A 21,968-nucleotide genomic window follows, 5' to 3' on the forward strand; every position below is an offset into this window, starting at 1 on the left:
TGTGCGATTACATAACCGCATAAAAGGCTGCAATTTGCGATTTAATGTAGGCTAAATAAATGTTAACGTGTGTGCGTGTGAACGTGACTGCCTCTCCTGTAGTGTGTGGAGTTTGTTGACTTCACGCCCAAAAGCTATCCTGATGCGTGCAGCCGGCGTGCAGCAGTGACCAACACAGACGCTGAAGAAGAGCATGAGCTCGACCATGAACAGCCTGAGTTGGTGGCGAAAAAAACGTCTGTTACATGGCAATACTTTGGATTCAGGTACGGCAACGTTGAACAGAAAGACGTGCTGTGTAAGTGTAAAAGTTAAAGTCGCCATGTCCCGCAGCAACACGACCAATCTATACTCAACACTCAAGACAGCACAGCACAGGGAAAAGTAGGAAGAGTGCATGCGAGAGAAAGCCAAGCCAAGTAATGTTAAAGACAGTGAGACAACTGAAAGCCACCAGAGCCTCATAAAACAACATCCAAGCACAGTTAAGCAAACATTTGAAAGTGTCACAGTGTAACAAATGAAAAATTGAGCAATTTTGATTGGGTTCGGCCCACTTGACATGCTGCTGTGTTGTGCTATGGCGTGCTGAAATTTGTCATTTACGTGACAACGCCTGAATGCAACACAGGCTCGCGTCGCTGTGTGTACAGTTCCATGCTGGCAGCTGTGTGAGCAGCGTGTTTGACTGTGCTCAGTCTGTTGATGGTCATTGACACACTGTCTGTCCATAACAATAACTCTGTCAGGTCAGTGCCCCCCCTAATATAATGTAGGGGAAACACTGAATCAAGCAACAAGACTCAAGATACCATTTATTTATTAAATTGTAATCACAATCGCAAATCGCGATATTGTCCACTCAAATCACAATCGAACATTTTTATCAAACCGTGCAGCACTACTCTTTTTCTCACCTGATTAGATAGATGCAGTAGGGGAGAAGGAGAATCTAAAACTCTGCTTACTGCAGAGCAGTGTGACTGAGGGATCTGTGTCACAGACCAAACACTATCAGTGAGCCCATTTACATGCACGCAATAATCTGATATCTGTGAATATTCTAGTAATGTTAATAATCTGACTCAACACGTTTGCATGTACTTCTGTATGGCGTTAACAGAAAAAAAAACATTTACATGATTTAGTCAATAATTGGATTTCTTTCCACAAGTAGATGATGGTCTGTGTGTGTTGTTCATTTCAGAGCATGTGCAAAAAAGAGGCAAGGGGATGGGGAGAAACATTCTGCTTGTGCCGGGCATAGTTGTATAAATGTAGATGCTACCTTCCGTGTATAACTTACAGTATATCAGTGTGGGGACTCACTGCGCTGTTCATGACAGCTCCGCTAGACTCTCTACGCATGGTAACCATCGAAACGACATCTGCCTGGTACTTTATCCTTGCAAATACAGTACAGGCCAAAAGTTTGGACACACCTTCTCATTCAATGCGTTTTCTGTATTTTCATGACTATTTACATTGTAGATTCTCACTGAAGGCATCAAAACTATGAATGAACACATGTGGAGTTATGTACTTAACAAAAAAAGGTGAAATAACTGAAAACATGTTTTATATTCTAGTTTCTTCAAAATAGCCACCCTTTGCTCTGATTACTGCTTTGCACACTCTTGGCATTCTCTCCATGAGCTTCAAGAGGTAGTCACCTGAAATGGTTTTCCAACAGTCTTGAAGGAGTTCCCAGAGGTGTTTAGCACTTGTTGGCCCCTTTGCCTTCACTCTGCGGTCCAGCTCACCCCAAACCATCTGGATTGGGTTCAGGTCCGGTGACTGTGGAGGCCAGGTCATCTGCCGCAGCACTCCATCACTCTCCTTCTTGGTCAAATAGCCCTTACACAGCCTGGAGGTGTGTTTGGGGTCATTGTCCTGTTGAAAAATAAATGATCGTCCAACTAAACGCAAACCGGATGGGATGGCATGTCGCTGCAGGATGCTGTGGTAGCCATGCTGGTTCAGTGTGCCTTCAATTTTGAATAAATCCCCAACAGTGTCACCAGCAAAACACCCCCACACCATCACACCTCCTCCTCCATGCTTCACAGTGGGAACCAGGCATGTGGAATCCATCCGTTCACCTTTTCTGCGTCTCACAAAGACACGGCGGTTGGAACCAAAGATCTCAAATTTGGACTCATCAGACCAAAGCACAGATTTCCACTGGTCTAATGTCCATTCCTTGTGTTTCTTGGCCCAAACAAATCTCTTCTGCTTGTTGCCTCTCCTTAGCAGTGGTTTCCTAGCAGCTATTTGACCATGAAGGCCCGATTCACGCAGTCTCCTCTTAACAGTTGTTCTAGAGATGGGTCTGCTGCTAGAACTCTGTGTGGCATTCATCTGGTCTCTGATCTGAGCTGCTGTTAACTTGCCATTTCTGAGGCTGGTGACTCGGATGAACTTATCCCCAGAAGCAGAGGTGACTCTTGGTCTTCCTTTCCTGGGTCGGTCCTCATGTGTGCCAGTTTCGTTGTAGCGCTTGATGGTTTTTGCGACTCCACTTGGGGACACATTTAAAGTTTTTGCAATTTTCCGGACTGACTGACCTTCATTTCTTAAAGTAATGATGGCCACTGGTTTTTCTTTAGTTAGCTGATTGGTTCTTGCCATAATATGAATTTTAACAGTTGTCCAATAGGGCTGTCGGCTGTGTATTAACCTGACTTCTGCACAACACAACTGATGGTCCCAACCCCATTGATAAAGCAAGAAATTCCACTAATTAACCCTGATAAGGCACACCTGTGAAGTGGAAACCATTTCAGGTGACTACCTCTTGAAGCTCATGGAGAGAATGCCAAGAGTGTGCAAAGCAGTAATCAGAGCAAAGGGTGGCTATTTTGAAGAAACTAGAATATAAAACATGTTTTCAGTTATTTCACCTTTTTTTGTTAAGTACATAACTCCACATGTGTTCATTCATAGTTTTGATGCCTTCAGTGAGAATCTACAATGTAAATAGTCATGAAAATAAAGAAAACGCATTGAATGAGAAGGTGTGTCCAAACTTTTGGCCTGTACTGTAGATAAAACGCTTTTGCATTTTGCTTATGCATAGATTTATAAAACAAGAGAAACCAGATTAACCCTCCCCAGAGGTATACTTTTTGTCATATCTCACTTTGTCAATCAATTTGTTCCTAATGATGTCATGATTGTTTATTGTTTCTGTTTTGATTAGTGATTTTTAAAAATACTTATGTATTGGGGTCCCAGGGGACCCCAGTCAAAAGCACCTAATTCTGCCAATGTAGTTTTAATAGATGGAACTATTTACTGAGTTCATGGTTGCCATGAGTCCTAATTTAGACTCAGACACAGAAGCTGTCTTTTTTGTAACCTGTTAACAACTATGACTATATTTAATTATATTTAGTATGTTAAGAAAAGGCCCTACAGAATGTTTTCTGTTAAAGGTGAAAACAAAATTTGCTGTGGAAACTGTCAAGACATGTGGCTACACATGACAAAATCAAAATTTTTGATTTCACATATTTATCATGCCTTAATTGGTAGACAAAGCTGACTTGATGAAAAAAACACTAAAATAAGTTTGACATTCATTTAACATGCTAAATATCAGATTTAGCCAGGATCAAAGCAAATGTTGTTGAAAATGAAGTTGTTGGGACTTCCGGTGGAGCGACTGAAGCGGATGGCCGCATAAATAATCCCTCCCGGTCGGTCGGAGTTTATTCCCCAATTTAAATACAAATACTCTCCAAGCTTTGCTCTAATTAATGATGGAGGGGGAAAAACACAAGAAGGGCAAGGGTAAACAACCCGGGAAAGCGGAGAAGGGCGACAAATTGGCGACAGAGGGGACCATAGCAGAGGAACACGGAGACGGTAATGGTGGACGAGGACAACACACTGAGCTAGCAGCAGTGGATATGGAAGCTAGCATCGCCACCATCCGCGCAGACATAAAGACTATGGTCACGGAGATGAAGTCTGAGCTGGGTAATTTTCGAGACAGCATCAGAGAAGATTTAAAAAGGGAACTGGCCGACATAAGGGAGGAAATTCAACATAAGCTAGGTGAAGTAGCAACCGACCTTAAAGCTACAACCAAAAGAGTGTGCGAAGCTGAAGGCCGTATAGCCGACATCGAGGAGTGGACCGTGGACTTCAGTGAGGCGCTGAGTCAGTCACTACAAGCCCAGGATAGTTTGCAGATGAAGCTAACAGACCTGGAAGCACGTTCGAGGCGTTATAACATACGCATTTATGGCATCTCAGAGGGAGCTGAGGAAAACAACATCCAGCAATTTATTGACAATATGATCAAAAAAGAGCTGCAGCCCCTCGCCGAAGATGAACTTGGAATACAACGGTGTCACAGAGCGCTCAGCCCTAAACCCCCAAAAGAGGCACAACCAAGGTCAGTGGTTGTATACTTTCAGGAGTTTAAAACCAAAGAACTGGTGTTGCACTCTGCATGGAAGAAGAGGGAGATCTACTATGGCGACAGGAGGATTTATTTCGACCATGACTACCCTGCAGAAACGTTGGCAAAAAGAAAGGCGTATGCGCAGATTAGGAGACTTTTGCGGGAAAAGGGAATACGGTTTCAGACACCACCGCCAGCCAAGCTACGAGTTTTCTTCCACAGCGGATGTACGGGAGTGCAGCGGAGGCGGCGGAGGATTTGAAGAAGAGGGGCTTCCCGCTTGAACGTGAGAGCACCGATCAATCCGGGATTCTGGAGAAAATACGGCAGACAGCCAGCACCCAGTCCCACCAGGAGTGGATTAAGCAAAGGCTGCGAGGTTTTCAGCGGCCATGATAGACACAGTGACAACGTAAACGGGAGGTAACAGACTGTGTAACGATCTTGCATTATAAGAGCAGAGACTCGACTGAGAGCTACAGTCCAGTTAAAAACGTTAGTGATATGGGGCCGGGGGATGGAGGTGTACTGTATAGTGTCTGGGAGTAAAAACTGTATGTCACCTGCTGTTTTGTTGTTTTCTTGTAGCTGACTCCCCCCCTCTCCACTAAGACTGAGCACCTTTTGTTTCTGTTTTCTCTCCATTTCTCATTTTCATTTAATACACAACTACCAGCTCCTAATTTCATGTGGTTCCAAACTTTAAATTTATTACTGTGTGTGTTCGCCCTTAGCCCATAGTGAATATAGTTGACCGACAATTATGGGAAAGAGATCAGATCTTGACGAACTTAGTGCACAAATACACCCTTGGAGCAGGGATATTATAGGTTGCACTGAAGGGGGGCTCTGGTGGTTCACTAGACTACTCCCTCCACTTTAAGAAGTGTTGTACTACTTCAAAATGGAAGTCTACTTGAGTTTTTTAATGTGTTGGTTTGTTTTATCTTGTAATGTTTTGAGTTTGTTTTATAGTTCAAAAACAGTTCAGGTTTGGTCACCTCTAACATGTCCTTCACCTACCTGTGTTAACTGTGGGATTAAATGCAATGTCAGGAATGTAGGGTAGTTACCCTTAATGTAAATGGCTTACACAATCCAATTAAAAGGGGCAAGGTTATTGCAAAGATGAAAAGGGAGAAACCGCATGTAGTATTCCGGCAGGAGACCCATCTCAACCGAATTGAACATGAAAAGTTAAAAAAATATGGTTTTAGAAATACATTTTACTCATGTTGTAAGAAAGGGAGAAAAAGAGGGGTAGCAATACTGATTCCAAATAGAGTGAATTTTCGAGTGGTTGCTGAATTCTGTGATAAAGAGGGTCGGTATGTATTTGTTAAGGGGTTCCTTGAACAGAAAGAAGTTACACTAGTTAATGTGTATTTACCACCTGGCCAGGATAATTCCTGTATAAGAGAAATTTTTGATTTGATTGCCTCTGAAGCCACTGGAGTTATAATATGTGGAGGAGACTGGAATATCCAGCTACAATGTAAGCTAGACTCCTCTAACACATTAAATGGACCTGCTCCCACACTAGAGTAATGAAGAATATGTTGACAGAGCTCGGGATGATTGATGTATGGAGGGAGCTCCACCCAACAGAAAGACAGTACACATTTTACTCAGGAAGTCACAGAGTGCACTCAAGAATTGACTATTTTTTTTACATATAACTCAGACAGACACAGACTCAAGGAATGCAGTATAGGGATTCGAGATGTCTCTGACCATTCGCCTGTTTATCTAACCCTGCACCTAGACAATAAAAAGAAAAACACGTTGTGGCGACTTAATACAAGTATCTTAAATGATAACACATGTAAGAATTATGTACGAAAGGAATTTAAAGACTACATGGATAACAACAATAATGGGGAAGTATCACCAAGTGTTTTGTGGGACGCTGCTAAGTCAGTGATCAGAGGAAAGCTTATTGCCTACACATCACATAAGAAAAAGGAAAGAGATAAAAAGCTATCTGATCTACAAGAAAATCTGAAAGTGTTAGAGAGGGAACATGTTGAAGGGAAAGATCCCCACATTCTAAATAAAATCAACACCATCAAAAAGGAATTAAATGGACTCTATGAGAAGGAAATAGAGAAAAAAGCCAAGTTCGTTAAGCAGAGATATTATGAGAATGGCCCTAGGGCCCTGAAGCTCCTGGCATGGAGGCTAAGGAAGCAACAGGCAGAGAGTTCCGTATTTGAAATTAGAGACCCTAGAACTAAAAAAGTGTGCCACAAATTAGAGGACATACAACACATTTTTGAAAACTACTACAGAGAACTATAGAGGGAACCAAATACAACTAGTCCTCAGGAAATAAATACATTTCTAGAATCACTAGATCTACCCTCCATAGGTGAAGAACAGAATAAAGCCCTAACGGCAGATATTAGAAATAGAAAAAGTGATTTCTAAGTTGAAGGCCAATAAAGCGCCGGGAACGGATGGTTTCCCAGCCGAATGGTATAAGGCCTTTAAAGAGCAAATAGTGCCTATACTTTTGGACTGCTTTAACCACAGAAGGGGATCCACCAAGAACATGGAGGGAAGCAATAATTTCAGTTATTCATAAGGAGGGGAAGGATAAAAAAGAATGTAGTGCATATAGACCAATTTCTGTACTGAATATTGATTATAAGCTGTACGCGTCAATACTGGCTAAAAGACTAGAACATATAATACCAGACCTAGTGGATCCAGATCAAACAGGCTTTGTGCGTGATAGACAGACGCGAGACAATATTAGACGGGTGCTGCACATACTTGATCATGTGACTAAGGGGAATAACAGAGCTGTAGCACTCAGTCTAGATGCCGAAAAGGCGTTTGACTCGGTTCGCTGGGAGTACTTATATCTGACGCTGAGAAGATTTGGATTTAAAGATGACTCGATTAGATGTATTAAAACACTATACTCCTCTCCAGATGCCAGAATAAAAATTAACGGACATCACTCACAGCCCATTGAGCTGGAGCGAGGCTGCCGTCAAGGCTGTCCTCTCAGTCCAGCTCTTTTCTCGCTATTTATCGAACCCTTAGCACAGTCAGTTAGGGATGACCTGGCAATAAAAGGAATAATGGTCAGTGGCTTGGAGCAAAAGATTTGCCTATATGCGGATGACGTGTTATTGCTTATAACAGCGCCAGAGCTCAGCATCCCTAGGTTGATGTCTACACTGAAAAACTTTGGAACCTATTCTGGATATAAATTAAATGTGCAAAAAAACCCGAATTTTATGTTATAATTACACTCCTCAGAAAGACATGCTAAATAAATTTGATTTTAAATGGAATTCATCAGAAATTAAGTACCTGGGGATTCGAATACCTAAAGATCTATCCAAGATCTATGAAAGCAACTATGGTCCCATAAATAAAAACATCAAGTCAGATATTGACAGATGGTCTCAGCTGCCTTTAGATATGCACAATAGGATAGAAACAATAAAAATGAACCTACTTCCTCGACTCTTATATCTTTTTCAATCCCTGCCAGTAATGGTTACACCAATGCAATTTAACGAATGGGATAAGTGGATCTCAAGATTCACATGGGGGGGTAGAAGGCCAAGGATTCAATTCAAAACATTGCAACTCCCTAAAGAGAAAGGGGGTAGATCATTACCATGCTTAGCAGACTACTATAAGGCAGCGCAATTAAGACCACTGGCTTGCTGCTGTAACCCAAATTATACAGCAAAATGGAAGGATTTGGAAACTTCACAATTAGATATACCGTTACAATCTATATTGGGTAGTAAAACACTGTATGAGCAGCATTCTAGTAGCCTGAATCAATGGTCTAGAGTTTGCCTTCAAATTTGGTTTAAGGAATGTAAATCACCATTACTTGAAAGACAGTCTAAACTGCTAAGATGGGTTGCTTTTGACCCCGAATTCAAACCCACTAGGATTGACGGGAGGTTTAAACACTGGTATAGAAGGGGAATCACTTCTTACTGCTCAATTTCATCGAAGGGAGAATTTGATAGTTTTCAGAAAATTTCGGATACATATGGGTTAGAAAAACTGGAATTTTTTTAGGTATCTTCAAACCAGGACTGATTTTAATGATGAGATAAAACCAACAGAGGAATGTGAGACTAACCTAATTGACATGTACAAAAATAAGGACAATAAGAAACTTGTTTCAACACTGTACTCCCATATTTGATCTAATAAGAAACACTCAACAGATAAGGTTAGATTAAAATGGGAGAAAGAATCTGGAACTATCATCACAGAGGAAGAATGGTTGAATATGTGCTCTGTGCAGTCAACTTCCACTAGTTCTGGTCTTTGGAGAGATTTTTGCTGGCGGAATCTGGTCAGGTATTTTATAACTCCTAAGTTAAATAGTGTGCAGACAGGGGAGACGGTCAGAGGTCTATGTTGGAGGAACTGTGGAGAACAGCTAGCAGACCATTTTCATATATTTTGGTGCTGCCCAGCTATTCAGCCATACTGGCAAGAGATTATACGAGTAATACAAAATATTTTTGGTGACGAAATTTACTGCTCTTTCTCTACAATCTATTTGGGCAATATTGCACCTCATTTACTGATGCAAGACAAATATCTTTTAAAAATATTATTAGCAGCCAGCAAGAAAGCTGTAACCCGAAAATGGCTGCAGGCGACACTTCCAACAGAGACAGACTGGATAGATATTGTGACTAATATTCAAAATATGGAAAGGATGACCTTTTCGCTAAGTCTACAGATGGATAAGTATTTGAAATACTGGGAAAAATGGATTATGTTTGTGACCACAAGAGATGATAACTGAGCCATTACTGTATGAACTGACTTGTATCTCCATCGTATAATATATGTATGAATGTGTTGGTGACCAAATGTTTGTTCTATGGTTTGTTTTTGTTTTCTATGCTGTATGTTATGTTTGTTCTTTCTATAAAAATAAAGTACAAAAAAAAAAAAAGAAAAAAGAAAATGAAGTTGTTCTGAATCCATTGGTACCAAGCATTTGATATAATTCCATGTAGATTTTGAGATACAGACATTTCTGTATCATACTGTATTTAGTCACTAGTCACTCATTTTAGCCCACAGGAATACAATATAATATGTCTATAAGCTCTGCACAGTGTTAAAAAACTTGCACTGTAGCCTCATTCTTTGACCAATTTGAAAAATTTCAATGGACTTGTACTGAGTTTAGTTAGTACTTTATATGCTGTAAAGGAAATTATAAAATTCCATTGTGGACATTAATGGTTTAAAGAAAAGTATATATTTTCGTTTTACACCAAATGCAAATTAACTAACTTTCCTAAAATAATAATAATCTTTGTTTTTTTCCCCTCAGATGACATGTACTACATCACTAGTAAAGTTTTGAGAAGAAACAAGTTAACAATTTGCTATGATAGTTGTTTCTTAAAGTAGTTTATTCTTGGGGTCCCCAGGGACCCCAGTCAGTAGTCCATGTATATAAAATATGTCGGTAGGATGAGGGTTAAATGGTATACATGCACTGAATAAATGGATTATTGGGCAAAAACCAAGGAGTGTCTGATTTTTCATAATCTGATAATGCCTGTTATCTGATAAAACATACTGCATTATGCTGTTTACACGACTTTATTCAGTTAACTCCAGAAATCAGATAATGATCAGTTTATTAGTGTGCATGTAAATGGGCTCACTGTGATCACTGTCAGAATATAGAGCTATTTAACACTTTCATTAACAAATACATAACAGAGTATCTTTAACTACAACTGTAAGGTGACTACACTAATAGAAACAAACGATGGTATACTGGATGAAAAACTTACCTTTAAATGTGTTAATAAATCTTCCTTCTAGGAAGGGTTTGTCTTCTCCACGAATAATGTGCTCCACAGCATCCTTATCAGGAGTCTTTCTCCTCCTCCTCTCAGTCATCTTTGCTGTAATAATGCCCAGACATTACAAGCTTTAATAAATGTCATGTCACATGGCTGTCCTTTGAACACTGAAACTGTTAAGTTAAGCTATATTTCATGCCAAATCACATCAGATATTCTGTGTCAATATTCAACAGGGGTGCAACGGATCACAAAACTCAGTTTGGATCATATCAAGGTTTACTGTGGATTTATTTTTACACATAATCTTACATAACTCCGCTTTCACCTGCCTTAAATGCAAAATATCTCCACACAGACATGGCGAGTGGTGCTGCCGTTGTTGACAAGACAAAGCTCCCATTTTGACGTATTAAACGGTATTAAACTGTTATAATAAACGTTTACCTGGCCGGCGAGTCGGTGACGCACGTCTATGTTAGCCATTTAACTATTATCAATTAGCCGATAGCCACATTAGTAGTCCGTTACGTTTATATATCTATCTCTTACGTTATCGATGAGCTAACGGCTAGTAGCTAACGCTAATAATAAAAGGCGTTCTTTTGAAGTATTAAATGGTATTAACCCCATGGGCCCTAGGCGTTTTTGGGGTATTTTTACTGCCTTTACTTTTAAGCTCATATCACAGTCATTATAAAGGCTACATACACATGCTATATCTTGTTTTTTTTTCAGGACAATGTGGGCTATCCAGATTTGCCATTATTTCATGTCCTTCTATGTGCCTGTATTTTATGTTAATTTTTATATCAATGAAAAAAACAAATCTGTGTGACTAAATTCTTAAATTTTTCTATGCATCTCACCATAGCAAGTTGGAAGTAGACATATTCTGCCACATCTGAAGAAGGGAGACTCTCTGGAATCTGGCAATATAAGAACCATGATGCTGGGACATTCTGTCACTTCACAGTTGTCCAAAACATGTGGTTTGTGCCAGGCGGACATGATTGACAGGATTTTTTCATTATTGCAAGAAATTCCATTGACTCATTCACATGTCAAAAATGTGTTTTATCTGAAAGAAACATGCAATATTTACATCTAAGATCATAGAAAAATAGTCAACCAAGTGCAATGATGTCCTCCAAGATAATATTTGCCACTTTGTTTCCAGTAAACAAAGTTTGTTGTTGTTTCTCAGTTTCAGTTATATATTGGGGGCATTTTGGGCATTGGGGGACACACATGTCCCCCCTCAATGTATATGGTGACTACGGCCCTGTCAGCATGCATAATTAGGCTACAGTTGTCTGGGTGCACAAAGGTGAAGTGGCTGGTCTTGTCATACAAAGTTTGATGGAGTGTCAACTGGACAATATGGAGATATTTGCATCTTGAAAGCCGGACTACAAATGTGGATAGACAGGGAGAAACACACGCAAGCCTAAGACGTGGTAAGATACGATATTCCTCACTATATGAAGTGACTGATAACAAGATCTGTATAATGGATTGTAAAGAAATTCGTCAGGATTTTATTTTGAAGACAATTGATCTGGATTTATAGTGTGATGGGATCACAGCACAATGATGTGTGTGGTATCATAGGAAAGCTCTGCTTGTGCACTTTCATGTGATATGCGTGGCATTTCTGTGCGAGCCTGCATTCGCAAGTAATCCATCCAAGAGTAATGTGTGTGCAGAGCTGTATGATAGCTCTGTTAGACATAATTTTAGTGTAACTTTATCATTGTTTTTCGCTGTGAAAACATTGGACTACCGACAAGTTCTTGGTCTTGTCGGAAAGCTACAGTTCTGCTGTTTCATGTGATATGCGTGGCTTCTTGCTATGATGAACGGTCGCGGAGAAAATCAATAGAGAAGAACAGGTGTGAATTCGGACGCACTATGCTCGTTCGGGCCCACTATTATAATAAACGTTTACCTGGCCGGCGAGTCGGTGACGCACGTCTACGTTAGCCGTTTAACTGTTATCAATTAGCCGATAGCCACACTAGTAGTCCGTTACGTTTATATATCTATGTGTTACGTTATCTATGAGCTAACGGCTAGCAGCTAACGCTAATAATAAAAGGCGTTCTTCTTCGGCTCTTTGCAGCTAATTTTGCCTCGCCGTTCGCGTGTGTGATACGTTGCACCACTATTTTTTAAAGTAAAATATCAAACAGTGTTAGTCTTACCTGCTCATTTGTTGGTTTCCGTCCAAAATGCCTGTTTATGAAGCCTGTTTCACCGGCAGCCATAGATTTCCGGTACTGAGCGGACATCTGCTGATTGACATCGGCTGCATCCAATTACAGATCAGATCTGCCTGATTGACATCGGCTGCAGCCAATCACTGACCAGGGATGTTCAGCCAATGAACTGCGCTCATTGTGTGTGTGAGTGGCGGGATTTTGTGTAAAGCTGGCATTGATTTGGCGCGTAATTGGCGAGACACACACACACACAAAATGTCAGATTTATGGACTTATGGGGACACTTCGAGAAAAAGCGGGAGCAGCTAAATGGCAGCCTCCTGAGTGCTTCTACAGTGTTTGAATTATGGGGACACTGGAACTGTCCTCATAATACTGTGGTGTCCTGATAATGCTGGTATGTAAACCGATAAAAAGTCCTCATAATCCGGAGAAACCAACACACACAAACACACACACACACACACACACGTTGATTCTACGTTGGTGTTCCTTATTATTTACTTCAATAGTAGAAACATGCCAACTGGAAAAGTGACTAAGCAGATGTGTGTATGCGTCTCGGTGTTTATGTGCGCGAATACCTCGTTCTCGGAGGAATTTGTAAAGTAATCTGACTGTGGAATTGAATTATGTCGTCATAGAAACAAGGATTAGGTTATGGGATGTTTAAGAATGGTCAATTAGTGTTACTACCGCAACATATGTGAGAGGAAAACAAGGGAGGCAGAGAAGCATGCAGAGGACGAAAGAGATACACAAGTGCTTAAAGGAGGGAAAAAACAAAAGAGGAAGAGAGAAGAGAGAGATTTTTATCAAAAACCTCCTGACAGAAGTGTCCATCCTGACCTTTGACCCAACCAGAGTGGAAAACTGAAAAGACAATATCCTTAAAAAGATCAATACTGAGGGGGGAAAAAACAAAAACATTTTCTGGATGCCAGCTGTGTACAAGAAGCCTCAGTAGCTTGTTGGGCAGAGATGTCTGGACCAAAAACAAAGCTTACCTCACCTCAAGACACACAGACCAACATAGAGAATGATAAAAAGGCAAAGAGACAGAGAAGAGACAGAGACAAGGAGGAAAAGAAACGGGGAAGAAGAGGAGAACCAAACTGAAACAGTCATCAGACTTCAAAGCGTCCTTTTATCCGATCTGTTTAGAATTTTAAATCGGGAGTCCAGATCCACCAAAACAAAAGATGAAACGATAATCCGATAATCGTTACAATGTTTCACAGAGGGAAAATATTTCTGAATATATTTATGTGTTTATGTGATTGCCGGAGTGAAATGTGCTTAAAGCATGATAAAATGTTTAATTTTGGTTTAACTGGATTTATGTTTTTTCCTTTTGTTTGTTAGATTGGGCATTTTTCTGGTTGCGGTGGGCATCTGCACGTGTGTGTGTTTGTAGCAGTACGTCTTTCTGTGTGTGTGAGAAAGAAAGTGAGAGTGAATGGAATAAAGGCCTATTGTCTGCATGAGTGTTTGTGTACTTCTACTGTATACAGTACATCCAATGTGATCTCTGGGCATTTTGAAGGACGCACATCTTGACTTGTCTTCACTGGTGTAAACTGTATTTTATGTCATATTTTAGCTTGTATCATCACAGTTTTCATGTATTAGGACTTTAATATAGATTGACGACCACAAACAGTCCTGATTTGGCAATTTAGAGAATTAGAGAATCCAAATAGAGGCAACTAGCAGATGGGCTAAAAGTGGTCGCTCGGTCACCAAGTTTCCAACTGCAATTATGTGCAATTGAATGCGGCATTTTCTGGTATCACAGGCACTAAGGCTAAATAATATCAAATTAGAACAGTGCACTCAGTAGAGTGCCAATTGCAGCAACTGTAAACAATTCTTGTAATTTCAGCAGATGCACCGCAGCATGTTTTTAGAAGCTGATAAAAATACAGACCTTGTGTATTTTTTGAGGAAGCTGCAGATTGTTGCACAGAGCAGATAAAGTTTTCCTGCTAACAGGCACTGTATGCCACAAATCTTTCAACCATGCCATTCATAACAGGGCTTTTAATGGTACTAACCTTGTCTGTGGGCTACACACCAACAAAGAAAACAAGAAACAAATAAGAAAAAGAAGAGAAACCATCTAACTACGTAGCTGACTTACTTATGGTAAAGCACAAATATCAGGGAAAAATAACCAGTCAACAAAATCTGTCAAGTCTGCAAAATCAGGCAGGCATAACGCTCTATTTCTGAAACAGCTGCTGTGTGGTGTGACACCGTGAGGCAGATGGAACAAAACCAGGTCACAGGCAAACAGCAGGAGCTGCGCCCTGGTTGAATTGTCCCTCCTGGGCTCCATTACAGTCAAGATGGCAGTCAAAATAACAAAAACAGGGACTTATTCATGTCTTGGCTAACTTTACTATGCTAACTTTTTTACAGATGTCAGTTTTTGAGCTCAGACAAAGGACAAAATGTGGCATGTAACAGGCGGTAAGGCTTGTTTTTTTTTAGCCAAGACGATAGGTAGAAAACTTGCGCCCCCTACTGGCTGGTTGAGAGGAATGAGGAATCAGCAGTCAATAATGGTGTAAAACAGTCAATTAAACAGGTCTTTCAACAATCATGAATAACCACAACCATGAGGGGTCCTTGAGCATGCAGTAATAGATGGGATTACACAAAAAATTAGACACACTCACACATGCACACACACGACCAAACGCATGATCCCCTTTAGGCTTATGCCTGGTGGAGATAATTAGGCGGTTAGGAAAAGAAGGTGAGAAGCTCATGGTCGAAAAGTTGCACGTCAGAATCTTAGTCGGTCAGACCCCTTTAGGGTTAATTTGTGCCCTGCAAGACCCTCTGTGAAGCTGACAAAGTAGACCACAGGTTTAGCAGAGTTTTATGATATCAGGTCCACAGTGTGCTCCTATCCTTATGTGGCACTTATCAATATTTTTATATTAATGATGAATCTACTGATTATATATTAAGTGAAAGGGGTCACCTGTGGTGATGAACCCACAGATAAATATCATCAGACTCTGTAGGCCTTCATAATGTCATTCCCTATTTCTGCTCTTCTCTGTGTCATTTTTGGTCACAGCAGGCAACTGTGATCTTGATTTACCCACTGTGCACTGCTTGCCCAGCACCAAATGGCGGAGAGATACAATTAGCGACTAGCTGGTGATCATAGTGGAGCATTTAGCAGCGATAGAGCCGGCCATTTCCCTCATCATACCAGACCTAAAGTCACTAGGTGGCAAGAAAGACAGATCCAAATAAATGTGAATGTTGCTCCGCATCTGCTGGATGTGTAAATACAATAGGTAACTATTTGCGAACATATTCTCCATAACAACTTTACTGGGTGACAGTATGTTAGTGTTGTGTTAACAGTTTGTAGCACTGCTCTGAGGTGATCTGAAAAACAATGGAAGTCTAGCCTAACACAAAATCCTGCACTGTCAATGACAAAAGCATTTATGTCAATAATCATTCACCATGTTCAGTGCATTTGGGGACATGGAGTTTGGTTGGGTTTCTGTTTTGCACCTTTACTGATACAAAACCACCAGTTACATAATTGAAATGGATCAATTAACTCTTTTAAAATTTAAAAATGATTCTCGTCAGCCGCTGTGACTCAGCATGCTGTTTATGAAACTGTGATTCTAGAGAGGCGCCCACACACTGAGCCTCTGCCACCAGTTCAGTGTGCAGGCACCTTTATGGTATTTCTCTTGTGTGTTTTTGCCAAAGCATTTGATACAATAGCGTGACGTACACACACTACGCTGAGTTTGTGAAGCTATTAAAATGGAGGATGTGTGGATATTTCTGATGTCTGCATTGATAGGCTGATTTTGTATGATGATTGATTTCTTCTTCATCTGTGCCAACATAAAACAATCTCCCTCTCAGTATTCTCATCGCTTAGTAGGCAATCTAATCAGTGGGCCAATCTCCAAAAATCGCAATATGTTTTTTTTAACAACTGTTAAATTAGTCCATAGCTGCAAGCCTTGGTTGAGAGTGCACTGATAAATGCAGCTCAAACGTTCTCATTTACATGGAAATGTCTGTTTAGACAATATCAACTTCAAAAATATCCCAAGGCCATGTAATCTTACACAAAGTGGACGGGGGCAGCGTTTCCATTCTTGGGGTTAATCACATGTTGGTGGGGCAGGACGGTGCCAGAGGGAGAGGGAGAGAGAGAGAAAAAGATAGAAACAGGACCAATCGAAGGAGAGAAAGACGGAGGTGCTCAGAAAAAGAGAACAGAACTTGGCATGTTTAACAGAGTATCCTTCTCTCACATGTACAAACACTTGGACTCAGCCCTATACCCAGCGGCAAGGATTACCAGACCAGATCAATGGGAAAAATCGCCCCTGGACCTCTGACCACGGGGGTCTCAGCCTGGGCAGAAGTGAAGGCGAGACCACTGGCGTTTAGAGGCCCCTGGGCACAGGCTGAATATTACAGATCTAAAGTGTGTGTCAGTTTAGCTCTTGAACCGCAGTGAATAAATAATAGCACAGTGTGAAATAAGTAAAGACTTTTTTCAGAGTGCCTGGAGCAGTGGTTTCCCTAACAGTGGAGGTCAGGGCCAAATAAATATCTTACTCTGGAGATCCAGTGTTAAAGGTGTGACAGAGAACATACTCTAAAAAACACCTTGGGAGAGAGGTCATTTTACATCATATTAACTGGTTTAAATGTCTACAAATCCCTGACTGACTCAAACAGGAACAGGAACTACAACTGCATATATTCAGTGGGCCACATACTGCGGACGTAACCCTGGAAGCTAGAAACTTTATTTGCAGGTGAGCAGTGCTCATCAGACTGAATGGGCGCCATCTTGAGGCCTGGTATCCAGATCTAATAATACATACATGACTTACATGCTATGAACTAGGCTGGGATTTGCCGAGAGGAGAACCACATTTTGAAGTTGGGTAAGAGATGTGGCTGTGAAACCTGTAAAAGTGTCACTTGATACGTTTCAATGGTGTCACAGTCTTTACGGACATGTTTTCATCGTACATAGTCAAATCTTAAGTTAGCCAGTGTTAGCAACATCTAGCTAATTAGCTAGCTAATGTATAGTTACATCAAGAGGAGTTAGCCTAATGTCAGATCACCAACATCAGCCAGGTTTGCTTCTTCCTTATTTCCGTGGTAACATAAAGAGATTTTGAAAAGGACAGATAGGTTGACATATTTTTAAAATGGCATAAATTATCGTTAGCCAGAAAATATCAAGGCTACCTGCCACCCCGAAGTAACTTTTAGTGTTATCTATTTAGATTTACACAACATCTAGCATCCCATTGTGATTATATCCTTCCATTGTACACTGTCTTTGCTGCTGGCGTCTTGAAGCTATGTTGCCTGATACTCCGCGGCGCCCGGCTAAACAGACCCGGCACCATCATGTTTTGTTCTGTTTCTTTCTGTTAGGCCAAAGATGCTCCATAACAAATTATAAGACATTACAAGCTAAACCACTGGTATGAAGTGGTATCCACCGCCGATCTCCTGAGGGGGCGTCCATCTCTTTTTGAAGTATTGCGTAAATGGATGAAAGTAGATTCAAAACAGTACAATATTATACACAGTACAAATTTAATGTTTGCTCATTAATTTGAAGCTCATTTTTATCTGCTAACTTAATACCTGATATCAGCCAGTACATGATCATATCAGTTGTTTTCAGGGGTCTCATTTATAAAACATCACATAGGATCCATACTAAAACTGCATGTACAGGCAATTTCTACAATCAGGGTTCCACCTCACCATATGTGTCACCAATTTCCCGTCTCCGAAATGTTTGTAAACATGGGCCAAAGTTTCTCCCATCAAGTCTGTTTTTAGAAATCAGAAATTTTGCGTGGGAAGTGGCGTACGCCTCTTTCAGGTCTGGTTTTGTGCTTATGCAACTTTTATAAATGAGTCCCCTGATCTTGTGACAGAGAGAGTCTTATACAAAGTTCATTTTGTCCTGATTTGTCCATCCAAAAAACATTTTAGTGTCAGAATGTTCAGGAGATATGTGGCTTGTGAAAATTGGGTCCAGTATTTACTTCAGTGTCGGTCATAATCTGCTCTCCCAGTGGAATGAATAGACTCAGGACCTGCTAAAAGTCTCCTATAAGAGAGGGGCATTGGCAAAACCTACATGACACAGGTACAGGGAATGACTTTAAAGTGCATTGTCTCCTTTCTAAACTGTCTCTGGCCAAACTTGTATGACCTAGCAACAGTAACTAAGGGGGCAGAACTTTGGATTGTTCATTTTGTCATTAGGAAAGGACTCTTCCATAACAGGTTGCACTCTTCTTGAAAACAGAAACAAACTATGAGATAAAAGGATTTCAGTTTTATTGAATACAGGCAGAATGCACCATTTCCATCACTATGTTGGAAGTATTATACTGTGCATAGATTGATAAAGTGGCTGCAGTGGCCTCCTCAACCCTGAGTATGTCCTTGCCAACTCTATGTACACAAATGTACACATAAGCACAGCCATATATAAATACTGTACATACACGCTACTGCTTTGAGTTGGCAACAGAGACAGAGACCATCTTTGTTATTCCCCCTCCCTCTCGCTCTGTATATTTCTGTTTATATTCATCCCCCTCTTTGAAGTGGTCATAACATTGCGTGTTAGTTTTGATGCTCTAATGAATAGACTGTTTTCATGTGACGCACTGGAAAATGGAAACTATGATTCTCTCTTTCTCTCTCTCTCTCTCTCTCTCTCTCTCTCTCTCTCTTTCTCTCTCTCTCTCTCTCTCTGTCTTCAACTTTCTCTTTATTTCTCTCACCCACAGCGCTTCTCCTCATCTGCACTTTAACCCTCTCTTTTATCTTTTTGACCCATCATTGTGTTTTTGTTATTGTTTTAGGTAATTACGTCTCTTCGAATATCATCTCCAGCACCATGTTGCCCTCTTGTCTTGTTTTCTCTCGCCCACTCACTCTTTTCTTTTTGTCCCCTGTATCATTATCATCACTTTGCCTGATGCATTATATTTATGCTGTTTTATATTCTTACTCTCTGTTCCTCTCCCTCTGTCCTCTGTTAACCCAAATGCTGTTATGAATAGCCAAATTCCTCTCTGTAACCTTCGATGCAGTCGTGTATTCGTGTGTGGGGTTTTCCTTTTTTTCTAATTGCGTGACTCTGTTTGACAAAGTGCGCAGGACGTCATGTTGTGCTTATCATCATATTTTGTGCGAGCTGGTCCACATCAGCAGCTTGTAATGATCAAAAATCTGTGATCAGAGAGAAAGAAAAATGGAAAAAGATACAGAGCTGTTTTTTACTTTAATCTTCCGGCTGGGCAACATTAATATACTGTTCAACACAAATCCTGAAACTATGTAGCTTCAGCTTATGTGTCCGACGCATCAGTTACTTCAGCTTCAACTTATTGATTTCTTAAACCAATCCAGGTGTTGTGCTGTCTTGAACTGTTTTGCTCTGTTTTCTTTTTCAGTTGTTGCCTTTTTTTTGTGTATCTGTTTATTTGTTGTGGCTCTTCTTTTATGTGAAATACGCATGGCAGTTTTGTTATACAGGGTTTGTTTCATGTCTCAAAGTCCCATGAATCCAAAATTAAATCATTTCACTATTGTGCAATCAGTTTCAAAGATGCATGAACGTCAATTTCAAAAGACTGTTGGTTACACTCACAAACTTTTCTCTGCTGTAGAACTAAATGCACTGACCGGAGCTGGGTGTATTATAAACATGTTGCTTTTCATTATATTTAACCAAGACATGTTGGCCTCAACTATAAATTACATTTTAATACATGACTTTGAAATACATAGGCATATTTATTTATCTTGGTGCATTTTGCAAGGGAAAGGGACAGGAGCTGTGGCCAAACCCTGCTGAACTATGTTAACGGTCCACTGAACAGACACTTTCTTGAAAAACCAGCCAGTTCCCAGACTTTCCACAGTTGTCATATATCCAGGTCTGTGAGTATGCATGTATGTGTAAAAGAGGGGAAAGAAGAAAGACTGCCTGTGTACTCTCAGTGTGTGTGTGTGTGTGTGTGTGTGTGTGTGTGTGTGCATGCGCATGTCTGATTGCTTTCCCCTTGTGTTGTGTGATTAGATTTGTCTCCTTTACCTTCAGGGTTGTTGTTTTTGTCTGCCAGCCAGTATATAAAAGCTATGGGTTTACACACACACACACACACACACACACACACACACACACACAGACACACACGACACACACACACACACACACACACACACACTGAGCAACAGAGTGATTCACACAAAAACACACACATTAAAGACCCCTGTGGCACAGCAGTGCATAGTCATGGATGGCCGCCAATAATTCATCTATACTACAATATTACTCATGTAGAACGCACACACACACACGCTTGTGCACACATACTGTACACACACACATGGCAAAGCCATTAGTTGCTCTGCAGACACTCAAAGCTCTGCAGTAATAACTGCTTTTGTCGAGGATAATAAAAGGTTTATAGTAATGAAATGTAAAAAGAATTCTGACTGATGCTTTTAAGGTTATAAAACACAGCAGTAAATAAGTCTTTATATGTAGGAATCCAGAAAGGAAGCAATCCGGTATTCAATAAAAGCTTGATAAATGATTGCTCAGAAAATACCCTGTATTGTATTCCTGCTCTCAAACACAGGGCTGGAGAAAAACAGGTACATTGCATTTCCCCTTAATGAGAATACAGTCATCTGTGCAGCCCTGCAGGTACCAGGAGTAATATGTGATCATTTGCAGCGACAAATTACTAATTGAAACAGAGCAGAAATGCTCTAATATCCTGTAAAATACCTTTGATTTGAAGATAACACATAATGTTGTGTTGAAGAGACACTGATGACACCTGATGGCTCTCACTGTTGATTTTGTGCTGCATCACCCAGCAGCCATAGCTGGCAAAGAGTGCCTGAAACAATGTCTAATGTCGCAGCAGACCTGGATCAAAAATGAGAGGAGAGTGGTAACTTTCAAGAGCTGTAAAATCCTGTGTCAAAGTAAACCACTGTACAGCTTTGGGGGGATCTAATAAGCCTTCAAACTCATTGGGCCTCAGTCACCAATATCTTCCTAAAGAAAATATCCTAAGAAAAGTCTGTGTTCATGATTCATTAAGTTTTCTTACACCACAGGATTGTTCACATTGGTGTTCTTAAAAGGATGAATTCCATTGTCCTCATGCATTTAAAGTGTGTGCCAGTGGATCCAAATCAACATAGGTAAATGCCCTGTAAATTCCATAAAAGGGACTGACTGCAGGGCGATGTGCACACATGGCACACATGGTGTGAATAAAAAATTGAAGAAGAAGAAAAGATTAAGAGAATTAAGCCAAGAACACCCAACAGAAAGGCTCAACAAGGTGGAGCAGCACACTCCAAACATTAAAAACAATAACTTGTTGTAAAGTGGAAGGTTCTAGTGGGTGTAAAAGA

The 21,968-nt window shown here is 40.5% G+C and overlaps 1 protein-coding gene across 4 annotated transcripts in view; it reads right to left on the reverse strand.

Annotated features, from left to right (window-relative positions):
* LOC117262509 (uncharacterized) overlaps positions 1-12,932 on the reverse strand; it is a 31,479-nt gene extending 18,547 nt beyond the window's left edge. For 3 of the 4 annotated variants that reach the window (XM_078175697.1, XM_078175698.1, XM_078175695.1), the window contains exons 1-2: positions 12,450-12,932; positions 10,231-10,344 (exon numbers count right to left, since the gene is read on the reverse strand). In XM_078175697.1, the coding sequence (XP_078031823.1) occupies positions 10,231-10,339 (109 nt within the window). In that variant the 5' untranslated portion in view covers positions 10,340-10,344; positions 12,450-12,932. Of the gene's footprint in view, positions 1-10,230 lie in introns of all 4 variants that reach the window. The other variant, XM_078175696.1, reaches the window with a different exon arrangement.
* Positions 12,933-21,968: the final 9,036 nt, after the last annotated feature.

Source organism: Epinephelus lanceolatus, chromosome 16 (assembly GCF_041903045.1).
Source record: "Epinephelus lanceolatus isolate andai-2023 chromosome 16, ASM4190304v1, whole genome shotgun sequence".
NCBI classification, from domain to species: Eukaryota; Metazoa; Chordata; class Actinopteri; order Perciformes; family Serranidae; genus Epinephelus; species Epinephelus lanceolatus.